At 37.3% G+C, this 13,405-nt stretch overlaps 1 protein-coding gene across 9 annotated transcripts in view; it reads left to right on the top strand.

The window, feature by feature from the left end:
• The window catches only part of ppfia1 (PTPRF interacting protein alpha 1), an 88,576-nt gene that overhangs the window by 51,532 nt on the left and 23,639 nt on the right, over positions 1 to 13,405 (top strand). For 8 of the 9 annotated variants that reach the window (XM_055154775.1, XM_055154770.1, XM_055154774.1 and 5 more), the window contains exons 17-20: positions 6,525 to 6,554; positions 8,600 to 8,724; positions 10,753 to 10,925; positions 11,118 to 11,211. In XM_055154775.1, the coding sequence (XP_055010750.1) occupies positions 6,525 to 6,554; positions 8,600 to 8,724; positions 10,753 to 10,925; positions 11,118 to 11,211 (422 nt within the window). The remainder of the gene's footprint in view (positions 1 to 6,524; positions 6,555 to 8,599; positions 8,725 to 10,752; positions 10,926 to 11,117; positions 11,212 to 13,405) is intronic. The other variant, XM_055154776.1, reaches the window with a different exon arrangement.

Genomic DNA, 13,405 nt, shown 5'->3' with positions numbered 1-13,405 from the left:
TTCCTAGTAATTTTTGGTGGCAATTTTTGGGCAAACTAAGTACATTTGCAGCTTTGTGTACAAAAACAAGACAAAAATTGCAGCGATTTCAAGCACTAGATGACATTACACATGACTTCCCTGATTAAAAATAAGAGAATGCCATATGAGAGCCTTTATTTGTTCCACAATTAGGAAATTTTAGCATTGCAAGGCACAGTTTAAGAACAGAAAGAGAATAGAAACAGACACTCAAAATAATAAAATACTTCAGCCCTCGAATATATATTTTTATCTTTTACTCTAACTAAATCTAGAATAGTTTGTTCTTGTCTGATCAGTCGACTGAAAATGCCAGTTTTTTTTGGAATTAACTGTTTTTCTGAAGCCAACTGACTTAATGTTTGAACAGTTTTATTTAATACAAGTGTCTATTTTTAATCTGTAACGAGTTGGAATAGTTATTTTGAAAATTTATCATAGCACAAAAGCATTAAATATAAAATGTTAGGATAAGGTTTGACAATAGAAACACCACTTTAGTCTGTTATTAATTCAGAAACACAGAATTGTACTAATATTTTTGTGCATATCCTGGTTCGTCTTTATTAATGTGAAGCCCTGATTTACTAACATAACACTAATAATGATATTTTGTGTTTGATCCTTTAACACTTTGACTTGTGTTTAACCCGGCTCCCTGTAGCACTATTGTTATGACCCGTACATCATCCAGAGCTCCCTGTCCCAGCAGACGGTCACTGTTCTGCCCTATGCCCCCCCTGGGTTCAGCCCCCAGCCCTACTCTTATCCCCCTTCGTACTTTCAGGTATCATCTAAAGGAGAGAATAATGCTTCTAGTTTTGACTTTTTACTCTTTTTTTTTTTGGTGGGTGCAGTCTGATTCATTTCAATTTTAAACTCAGCTTTGCTCAAGTGTAATTTAGTGAAGTTTAGTTGTTCGGGATGGGACGAGACACAATTTCCACAAGACGAGACATGAGATTTGGTCCACGAGAATGAGACAAGACGGGATTTTAATTCCTAATATAGAAATGTCATGATTCAGTTTCCAGTTTTGGCCTCATTTTTTTTTTTTTTATCTATCTATATCTGTTATGTTTTTGTTTACATTCTAGTACTGCTTTTTGGAACTGTAAGTCACCAACGTGTAAATATTTTTTTTGTCCAATCCAAATGTAAACACACAAGATCATTTTTCTCACGTTTGCATGATTTTGTGGCAGTTTTGTCTCACGAGATCTTGTGGCGCGAGATTTGTTCCACCCCTAATAGTCGTATTTATTCTTTATTTGTGAGGAACCACATACAAATTCTGTGGTGTGATTGTACCAGATTTTACTACTGCTGCTTTCCATCTGCAGTGCCTTGGCAGGTGAAACCCATTAAGGTCTTTGGTTTTTCCCTTAGGCAAGGCGCTTAACTTAATAAATAAAAATATACTTCATATCAGTTTCAACAACACAGTGAGGATAACTACAGACGTCCATTTCAACTCAAAATAATTATGATTTCTTAGTGTTGACATGTGATCTTATATTAATTTTGAATAGATCGAAAGTCCAATTTTGTCCTATTTATGTATTTGTAAAGATGCACTGTGTAACTTTTCAGTCCGTCACCTGCTTGTTTCTATAGATATGTCACTATTCTGCCTGGAATGTTCCACAGTATGACTTTAAACAGCTCTATGGCACATTTATTCAGTTGCAAGTGGTGTTCCAGCTCAAAAATACCTAGAAAAACAGACATTCTGACTGTAAACGGGGTTGCCTGTCCACAGATCTGACCTGTAACTTGGTCTGGTTTGGGCTCCATGGAGATAGAAAGGTTTAATGCCATACTGTAAAACATTCCAGACAAAGCAATAACACAAAGCAAGTTACACAAGGCACCTTTTAAGTGAGTAAAAAAATAGTCTTTAAATGCGTTAGTTGAGGTTTAAGTATCAGAAAATGTGAAATTACTGTGAAATTAATGATCATAATTTCCTGAAAACGTCACATTCTACTCATTATGTCCCATTTTCATTTTTTAATAATTTCTTTTTGCAGCATTTTTAAATAATTTATTCACAAAATACATATAAAACTTTAAAACCGTTCATATTTTCAGCTCATTTACAGTATCATTCATCCATAATCTGATCACCTTTAAGCCTACTTATTGTTTTGGCTCGTAATTACTCTGTCTTATCGCCATAGTAACGGCAGCAATTTAAAAAAAAGCAAACATTTGAAGGTCTAAGATGTCAAATTATCAGATCCATTTCCTCTCACCCTCCTCATCTTTACTCGTCCCGATCCGAACGTTACAAAAACAAAACGGAAATGAGCGATTAAAGCTTTTCCTCCCCGGGGCGAAAATCTAACTGAAACTATGTCAGGTTTATTTGCTTTGGTAATGCCAGGGCCGTGAGGAATGCAAGAGGAAAACCACTCCCACAACTGAGATGGAAATTATTATGCTGGTTTTATATAGGTTTAATGCTGCTGGGTTCAGTGTGTTCAATTATAAATGAATGGAAAAGCACCCTGTAAAATGTAGGGTGGCAGAGCTCTGACTTTGGAAACTTGTATTTTTTAAAGATCAGCTGCACCCACTTCACTTTTTCCAATTCCCAGTTAATGCGTGTGATTCTTGTGGTGTTTTTACTGTTTTAACTGGGTTTAGTTTTTGAGCTGCAGTGATGTGTGGTCAACTTTTTACGCTTTAAAAACATCTCCTATCTTCTAAATTTCACTACAACTTTTAAAAATGATTAAATCTGTGTAAATGTTGCCAGGAAATACCACAACGTTAAGTTAGTTTGACCGGGACAATGTTAAAGCTGCACTGTGTAAATTCTCTACTATCTTGCCATCTTGTCTCCATGGAGATACTATTGCTTTGCCTGGAATGTTCCACAGTATTGCATTAAACATATCTAATAGTAGTGTTGTAGTCAAGACCGCACTAAATGAGACCAAGACCAGTCCAAGACCACAGGGTCCCAAGACCGAGACAAGACCGAGACAAGACCGAGACAAGACCGAGACAAGACCGAGACAAGACCGAGACAAGACCGAGACAAGACCGAGACAAGACCGAGACAAGACCGAGACTTTTAAAGGCCAAGGCCAAGGCCAGGAAAAGACTGAGACCAAATCAAGACCATCTTTGTCATTTTTGACATTTGTATTTTACAGTTATTTTGGCACATTTGTAGCAATGTTTTTATAAATCTATCTTCATTTTATCACTTGACTGAGACAAGACTGAGTCCGAGACCGAGACCAAATTAAGACTATCTTTGTCATTTTTGACATTTATTTGTATTTTACAGTTGTTTTGGCACATATATATCAACCTTTTTAGAAATCTATCTTCATTTTGTCACTCGTCAAGTGTCAAACCTCAAAACCGATTCCAAGCGTCTTTAAGGCCAAGACAAGACCGAGACAAGACCGAGACAAGACCGAGACAAGACCGAGACAAGACCGAGACAAGACCGAGACAAGACTGAGACAAGACCAAGTTAAGCGCCTTCAAGACCGAGACAAGACCGAGACAAGACCAAGTCCAAGCGCCATTAAGACCAAGACAAGACCGAGACAAGACCAAGTCCAAGCGCCATTAAGACCAAGACAAGACCGAGACAAGACCAAGTTCAAGCACCTTCAAGACCGAGACAAGACCGAGTCAAGACTAAGACGAGACCAAGTCCAAGCTCCTACAAGACTGAGACAAGACCGTGTTTAAGCGCCGACAAGACCGAGACAAGACCGAGACAAGACCGAGACAAGACCAAGTCCAAGCTCCTACAAGACTGAGACAAGACCGAGTTTAAGCGCCTTCAAGACCGAGACAAGACCGAGACAAGACCGAGTCCAAACACCGTGACAAGACCGTGACAAGACCTTGACAAGGCCAAGTCCAAACACAGTCAAGTCCGAGACAAGACCAAGATCGTAAAAAAACTGTCTTGAGGCCAGTCTCGAGTACTACAACACTATCTAATTGTATATTGCATGAATTAAATTACAGATGTTTTTATTGTCTTTAAAATACCCTGGAAAACACATTCTTAAAGTGAGCAGACTCGCCTTTCAGTAGATCTGACCTGACCTGATCTGCTGACGTTTGTCTCCAAGGGAAAAGATAAGTTTAATGCCATACTGTGGAACATTCCGAGCAAGACAATAAGATCTTCATGGGCACAAGCAGCTAAGAAGACCCCTCACCAGAAAAGTTCCTTGAAAAAACCTTGAAAATATTTTATAAGAATTCTCTCAGATAAATATATTCAAATCAGATTTTATATTTACTGTTTTTTTTTTAGTAATTATAATGTTAGTTTGTCTGTGATTTGAATACTTTACACCAAAAACCAAACACATGCCCGCAAACGTCAAAATGTTGCTGTAATTATCCTTAATAAATAAAAATATGAGGTTTAGAAACTGAAAATGGGATAACATAACATGACATTTGGCATTTAAAATTCTCTGAAATCCAAGCTTCACTGAATCCACTTTCCTTTTCTGGGTAAACAGAGTGTAGCTGTGTGTTTTTGTGTTTTTGTGTGTTTGTGTGATCTTAACTGTGTAATTGCAGAGTTGTCAGATGTAGGAGGTTTTATTGTCACTTGTGAGGTCTCTGGTTTCTTTTAACTGAATCTTCCCTTTTATCTTCTATCAAATTTAATGTGAAAATAACTCCCTTCTATCTTAACGTTCCTCTCTCACTTTCTTCCTCTCCCTCTGTCTGTCTCTGCCTCTTTGTCTCTTTCTCTCTCGCTTCTCTTTCAATTTCTTTCTTTTATATCTTCCTCTCTCTCCATTCCCCCGAACCATTTTCTCTTTCTTCCCGTCTTTCTCCCCTCTCCTCACTCTTTTTCTCTTTCTTGTTTTCTGTTTTTCCCTCTCTCACTCTCCCCCTCTCCCGTAACCTTGCACAGCACGATGAATTCTTGTGATTTTTCTGAGTTCACACAAATTCTTGAGGATCCATCTTTAGGCTCCGTCTGAAGCGTTCACTCGCGATTGGTCCGAGCCCGACCAATCGCAGCGCAGCACCGAACAAACCAAAACAAACACGGCGATGCAGACAAGCGTTTTTCCTCTCATTTTAGCAGAAATACAGATTATTTGGTTATTTAAAGAGAGAAGCGCTTTGATCGCCATCTGCTTCTTTTTATGAATATGACAAATGTTACGTCTCTCGTGCTTCTCTGTGATATGTCTCCTCTTTTCCTCTTTCCCCCCTCTATTGCCACGTTTATATGAGAGCTTTAATTCCAAACACAAATGAAGACTTGTCTCTTTCCAAACGCTCTTAAAGGACGATCGTTTTGACTGTTGACCGTGACACCCTCATCAGAAAAATGTCCAACATGAGAAAAATGGAGCCGAGTGCAGGATTTTCCAAGGAAAATGAACTTATTCCTATTTGCATACAAGTTAATGTTAAAACATTGTGTTAAAATGGCATTTTTCTTAAAGTGTCAGCTTGTTCATAATTACTATATAATATTTTGTAAAAGAAAGAGTTCATCAATTAAAAAAGATTTCTGTAATAGATTTGTGTTTCTTTGCACAAATATGTGAGCTTATTGTTATTTTTGGGGTTTTTATGAGTTTTCTGATCCGGCCCCTTTGGGATCAAAGTAGGTTGGATACGACACCTGAACCAAAATGAGTTTGACACCCCTGATGTAAACACTTAATTCCTAATGAAAATGTTATTCAAAATTAAACTTAATTCTGAAGTAAGTGGGTGGTTTATTCCGATTTTAAAGTCATATTAATTTAGTCCTCGATCATTTAACGTTTATTCTTCTTAAAAATAATTCCGGTCGTTCAGACTTTGATCCACGTCTCTCTGGATTTGTGAGCGGGATGCAGGAGTGGGCTGAGGTAGAGCAGCCATTGACTCAGTTTGTCTTCTTCCTCCTTCTCCAACACTGGTCCCTTCTCCTCCTCAGCCGACAGACGTAAAGCGTGATGAGAGAATTCTCCAGCTGCTGCTTCGCAATCATCATCGGAACCTCTGTGCAAAAAGTTTGGATCATGTTTGTGTCCGTGGCGTAACAACAAACCGAGATGACAAAAAAAACGGTAGCAGCTGGAGTGTGTGTTTTCTTCCAGTCGACGTAAATACGTTTCGTGTCTCTGTCCAATCAGAACCCTTCTTCACCCCCAGACGTTGAGCGGAATTAAAAACCTCAACCTTAAAAACCTGTAAACCTGAATGCGTAATTATTATTTCCGTGTAAACTTGAAGGAGAATATTTTAATTCTGAACTCTTTAATTCAGAATTTTAAAAATACATCATGTAAACGTGGCCTATTCCTCTCCTCCTCTTTCTTCTTCTCCTCCCTCTGCCTCTCTCATTTGCGGTGGCTCTAACCTTTTGAAATCTTTGTTGTTGAATTAAACCACATGTGTGCATCTCTGTATGTTGGTGCATGACTTTGGTTTCACTGTGTTTTTTTTCTGGTCTAACTCACAAACACTTTTCTATCTCTCCTTTTGCGCTTCAGCCTAGTGACCTGCGCAAGCATCGCAGGAAGGTAATCTAACAGCTCTCTGCCCTTTCCTTCTAATACAAAACAACAAAGAAAGAGAATTTCTGGTTTTCCAATTTTCCAATAATCTGATTCAAAATTCTGCGGACAATTTTGAACCATGTGTGAAAAACATGTATGAATGAACTGTTAGCTTATTCCCTTTTCTCACTCTGCACTGTGAAAAAGCTTGGCCAAAATTCAAGATATAAACACTTAAATTGATCAGAAAATGACTTAAAAGTAATGAAATTATCTGTTCATGCGGCAAGATAAATTTACTTGACAAATTATCTTAAAATAAACGACCTCTAGACTAGAATTAAGCAGTTTCAGAACTAGTAAGTGGATAATAAATCAAGAAAACAAGATGATTAACCCGATATAAGTTTTAAAATCTTGGCCAGATCAGAGAAATTTGCTGAACCATAACTGAAAAACAATGATCAGGTTTAGTGGTAAGATTATGGCACACAAAAATCTTTATTATTGTCTAATTTTGGGACGTTTAAAAATATTAAAAAAGCATATTACACTATTTTCTGGTCTGTTATAATGTTGTTTCCTCATCCAAAACATACCCGGAGTTTTGTTTCTGTTTCGTTCACACACGTGTCCTGCATATTTAGCTCGAGTTCTTCTTTCAAACTGACAAACAGGATGTGCTCCACTGTGTTTTTAAACTCCATACACCTTCCCTAGAATAATATGGCGGTAAAAGAAAGTAAATCGCAGCTATTAACTTGAAACGTTTTGGCATTTTGAGCTTTGGAGATGTAGTAATAATAATAAAGGATTATCCAAACATGTGTGAATGAAACAAAACACAGCTCCAGGTCAATTTTTGAGGAAATAACAGCGTAATAACATGGCTAAAAGCTCTCAAGAGTCAATTTTGCGCAATATAATACCTTTAAATGACATGAAAACCACAAAAATATGAGTAATCAGAGGGATCCTGATCAGAAAGAAATGTCACTTTAAGTCTTCATAACACCAAAAATGTAATAAGGATCAGATTTGGAGTGCATTTGTAACCACAGCCAGTTCTGATGTAAGAGTAAGCTGATTTCCTTCTGATTGTTCACATCTGTGCAGATTTGACAAAGAAAATTATCCAAAAAGGGCAAAATCAATGTGTCAGAAACTAGAGATTTAAATAATTTTGAGATTAAATTGTACTTTGTTACTCTAAAAATCCACATCTGTCTCTTTTGGGAATATTTATGTCTTTAGGTTCAGGCCCTTCAACCAGAAATTCTCTATATTTTATAATTATTAACAGTTTTACTTTACTTTTACTTTATGCTTTTGTGTTTTCATTAGTTACCAGTTCACCCCTTAGTGTTTTTCTAGTGTGTTTTAAAATCAGTTTAGTTTTAGTTTTGTGTGTTTATAAATGTGCATCTTAATAACTAATATATTTCTCATTAACACAAATTTAAATGTAAAATGTTTTATATTATTTTTACATATTTTACATCAGACTCCCTTTGAGTCAGTGTATGAATTGTACATTGGCTGCTGACCCCTTGTGGCCAGAATCTGTACTGCATTATTCTGTACATTAATGAATAGAAATTGCAGAATATTAATGTTTGAATATTATGTGGTATTCTTACTTAAAGGCGCACTGTGTAACATTTCTGCCACCTGCTTGTCTACATAGAGTTGTTATTGGTTTGCTGAAATGTTCCAGAGTATGGCTTTAGACTTGTATATACAGTATTTACTTAAAAATGTCTTTAAAAAAAGCAGTGAGTTGCATTGCTTCTTCACAGATCTGACTTGTAACTCGACCTGATGGTGTCACTGTTTGTCTCCATGGATACAGAAAAGTTTAATGCCATACTGTGAAACATTACAGACAAAACAATAACATTTCCGTGGACAGGCAGGCATCAGAAAAAAGTCAGAATGAGGCATGAACTACTGAAAAAAAATCACATATTTCACAGTGATCAAAGTTATTAAGATGCTCATATGTTTTAAGTTTGCAATAATTATTTAGTATGATTTATTTTTGGTTAATTGTGTGTATTTTTATCCAGTCTGCTCAGGATGATAAAGCCACTATCCGCTGCGAGAGCTCTCCTCCTTCCACTCCTCGCTCCATTCGTTTAAACAGAGAAACAGGACACGCCACCAGCCACGAAGACATCAGGGACTTCAGAGGGTGAGAAGTTTCAAAAAATGTTTTAGCTTCAGTATGTAACTTTTTTTTGCCCAAAATAGACTAAAATAAAAGCATGTTTATTCATTATGGACAGTGTTGGGAAGGTTATTTTTAAAATGTATTCCCCTACAGATTACAGATTACATACTCCAAAATGTAGTTTGTAACATAATCCATTAAATTACTTAAAGTGAGAAATGTAATCTGAATACTTTAGATTACTTGATATTGTCATGCTTTTAAACTATATGAATGTAGCAACCACATCCTGAAAATTCATGTTTGTTCTTTTCAAATTGTCTGTTGAGCCCAAGTCTCCATGAACAGACTTTTGTTTACTGTAGAGCAGCAAAGACGAGGAAATCTTAACATGAGATGTTTTATCTGCTAAAAGAAAAAAAAAAAATGCCTAGTTTAGTCCTGGTTTAGTAATGCTTTAGTCCTGCTTTTAGACCTGGTTTAGTCCTGGTTTAGTCCTGGTTTAGACCTGGTTTAGTGCTGGTTTAGTCTGGCTTTAGTCCTGCTTTTAGATCTGTTTTAGTCCTGGTTTAGTCCTGCTTTTAGACCTGGTTTAGTCCTGGTTTTAGACCTGCTTTTAGACCTGCTTTAGACCTGGTTTAGTCCTGGTTTAGTCCTGGTTTTAGACCTGGTTTAGTCCTGGTTTAGTCCTGGTTTAGTCCTGGTTTTAGTCCTAGTTTAGTCCTGGTTTACTCCTGATTTTAGTTCTGGTTTTAGTCCTGATTTAGCCCAAAAACTGTGAAAACAAAAACGCCTCCATGTAATCCATTTATTTCAACAAAGTAACTGTAATCCAATTACCACTCACTGAAACAGTAACTGTAACTGAATACAGTTACTCATAATTTGTACTCTGATTACGTAACTCCGGTACATGTAATCTGTTACTCCCCAACACTGATTATGGATGTGTTTATTCCACTGAAAAACATAGAAAAACATGCATCCTTACTCTGAGAGGGCTTTTATCTCCACAAAATTGACCCTTGACTAGAGAAGGGCCTGCTTGGTTCCCTGGAAATCTTGTTCCTTTGGCTTTGATATTCCACAGTAGGACATAAAAATGATCTATCTGTGTGGAGAAATTTCCCAAGTATGCTTTAAACTATCTACTTCCATGGAATTATGCAGTTGACTACAGTAAGGCAAGTTTATTTGTAGAGCACAATTCGTACACAAAGTAATTCAAAGTGCTCGTACTGAGAGATCACGCAGCAAGATCATTTTACTTGACAAGTTATCTTAAAATAAACAACCTCTAGACGAGAATTAAGCATCTCAGAACTAGTAAGTAGATAATAAATCAAGAAAACAAGATTAATAACCTGATAAAAGTTTTAAAATCTTGGCCAGATCTGAGAAATTTGCTGAACCATAACTGAAAAACAATGGTCAGGTTTAGTGGTAAGATTATGGCACACCAAAATCTTTATTATTATTATCTAATTTTGGGACGTTTAAGAATATTTAAAGAGTATATTACACTATTTTCTGGTCTGTTATAATGTTGTTTTCTCATCAAAAACATAATAATATTAAAGTGTTACTCAAACATGTGTGAATGAAACAAAACACAAAACTAATTTCTTTTTATTGTCATTAAAAAAATGACAATAAATACAAATCAAAACATAAATAATCATCATAACATTAAAACTTACGTACTTACCGTATCACTTTACAAATACTAACCCCAACAGAGGATTAGCTGTAAACCTCTCAATTAAAAAGACCAAAGCCGATCATTGATGTTTGGAAATGATTGAATCTTGATTTAAATCTGATTTATTGCACAGCCCTAGTTCTAATTTTGAACCATTTTTACCTCATCTGGAGTTTCTCAGCCCTTTATACTGACTACAGATAAGAATTTTTATAGATATAGTTTTTGTTTTCTGTTTTTTTGAATAGGGACGAGTACAAAAAACAAGAGATGACACTGGCCCTCCAAATGTTTCCACTTTTTAACAGATCAACTATCGGTCTTAAATCTCTCTCTTGTGTTTCCAGCCTGTCAAACCTCCAGGACGGTCAGGGCAGTAACCCCAGTAGCAGTAACAGCAGCCAGGACTCTCTGAACAAAGCCGCCAAAAAGAAAAGCATCAAGTCTTCCATCGGACGCCTGTTTGGGAAGAAGGAGAAGGGCCGACCCAGTGTCCCCGGGCGGGACTCCACCAGCCAGGGTAAGGCCAAGAGGAGGAGGGTATGATGGAGTTTAAGTATGTAGGTCTTTGAAAAACATCTCAGCAGTGATCTAATAAGCAGTAGTGTTTTTCTTCTTCACTCAGACATGTCCAGTGTTTTAGATGTATTATTGTAAAGCATTTGATCCCTTCTCGTTGTTTATCATTCTTCATTCATCTTTTCTGCTGTAGCCGGGACTCCAGAAGCAGAGAGCTCTCCAAAGGACGGTTTAGGGATGGGAACGTTGTCGGGAACCGCAGAGAAAACCAGAAAACTCCAGAAAAAGTGGGTCTCAAGATTTGTCAATGTCACAATCAGGCCTGTCACGATAAAATTAAATATTCCAGTTTTCCGCAAAGGTGCTTAAAGTGCATATGACAGGTTTTTGTTTTTATCGTTATTACTTTCTTTGGTTGATTAATACATGTTGTAAATATTTTTCATGGTTTTATGTCAGAGGCGGTTTGTGCAGAAAAGTTAAAAGCAGCAAATTTTCTGACAGTTATATATATCTCATATCAATCATTAGGGATGTAACTATATCCAAATCTCTCAGTACGATCACAATACGCATTTCACGGTACGATATTTACTGCGGTATTGTGGAGAGGCCAATATAATTTTTTGCGTCTTTGCGTAGCCTGTCAAGAATTTGGCGTGAATTATTACTGTCATAATCCCAAGAATTCAAGTAAAAACATATTTCTTCATGTTGTCTGTGCTCCAGTGAATCATGGGATATGTAGTTCCTGATGTTTCTTAGCTATTCCATCTGTAAAACAATGCATTTAAGCAAAGGATCTTGTGATTCAATATATTGTGACGCTCCACAGTACTATTGTGAGCCGTTTGACGATACAGTATCACAGTATTTTGGTTACTCTTACATCCCTATCATTCATATATTTTTGGTAGTTGTTAGTTAGTCGATTAATCGATAATTGATCATTAAGAATTTCATCGATTACGTTAATTTTAATCGACAAACCGAATGTAGGTTGCTGTGCGTAGCGTAGCATGACCAAACAGGGGTCCGTACATGTGTCTCTCTGCACTCAGAAGGAGCGAGACACAAACAGTCGGTCAGCCTGCAACGTACCGAAGCACAAATGCGTATTTAACGATGACTTGTACAAGAAATTCCACGCTTTCCATTTCGTTCGGGACAAGTGTGAGTCCATGTGCTCAGTGTACAAAGCAGCACATATGTTTCGATGTCCAGTGGGAAAAAGCTTTTCCAGGTGAGAGTCGCGCAATGTCGATGACGAGTCCCCACCTCCCTCCCCCAGTACGGTGTCCTGGTTTTGACAAATGCAAATCTGGTCACACTAACCTGTATTCCACTGAATCATGTCTTTTAATCCGACAGAAGTTGACCGCATCAGTGACACAAGAGCTGTAGTTTTATCTTCTCTTAGTTTATGCAAATTAGCGATGTGGTTTTAAGTTTCGTTTCTGTGAGAGTTGCTCAAAACTGAATTAAACACATTATAATGTCAAACGGGCTGATGTGGCTCTAGAGTGGTTACGGTTTATATGTCATAAAGTTGAATTTACTTATGCAGATTAGTAGTGCAGATAGTTATAATAATGATGATCATTTTAATATAAAAACGTTAATGATTAATCGATAATCGATCGTTAATTCTTCCGACGATCGATTAAGAAAATTTCATCGAATGCCCATCCCTAGTTGTTAGTTTATTGTGTGCAATAGGTGAGTTTCATTGTTGACAAAAGCGCGCGTTGCATGCTGGGAATTATTTTGGTCAGCGGCAGTAAACACTAATTCAACATGACGGACGGAGCGAGAAAGCACGTAAAGGGTATTGATCCCGGTTATTTATCCACTCTAACGGCAGAGGACCCAAGACCATTTGACCAGAAATTGGTCATAAGCATCGACGGACGCCAAATCACCCTTTTCAACCCCGACAAAAGGTGGACCAAACCAAATTTCTGGTCAGAATCACCAACTACCTGGACAAATATTCACTTTGGGCGATATCCACAATGACTTGGTGGAAACTCCTGGGCCATTCACAGCAGAAAAGATGAAAACCTCCAAGAGTCTCGATGTGTCGTTGAACTTGTTGGAGTCCACGGTTTGTTAGGATCTTCTACGTTTGCTCTGCGAATGTTTGAAAGCCATTTAATTTGCCATTGGTGGTTCTTTTCACTCAGAATTTGAAAAAGACATTTTCCTTCTTCCGTGTTTCTATTTGTGCATCCGATAATGCAGCAGGAATTTACCATTATCGGGGATAAATACGCGAGTTTACGCACTGTGTTTGACCGCTATTCTGTTTCTTGCCTCCGACCAAAATATTTCCCAGCATGCAACGTGGGCTTTTAATAACAATGACGTCAGCTGAAACTCGCCTATAGATGAGGCCTTTTTGGCATTATGGTTACTAGGTGACATTTAATGCCTTACACTTGTAATGCTCCCAAAGCCCTATACTCTACTCATTATTCA

Source organism: Boleophthalmus pectinirostris, unplaced genomic scaffold (assembly GCF_026225935.1).
Source record: "Boleophthalmus pectinirostris isolate CB_2022bp ecotype Guang Dong unplaced genomic scaffold, ASM2622593v1 HiC_scaffold_19, whole genome shotgun sequence".
In the NCBI taxonomy this organism is placed as follows: domain Eukaryota; kingdom Metazoa; phylum Chordata; class Actinopteri; order Gobiiformes; family Gobiidae; genus Boleophthalmus; species Boleophthalmus pectinirostris.
The sequence above is the reverse complement of the archived record's forward strand: the minus strand, read 5'-3'. Positions and strand labels throughout refer to the sequence as shown.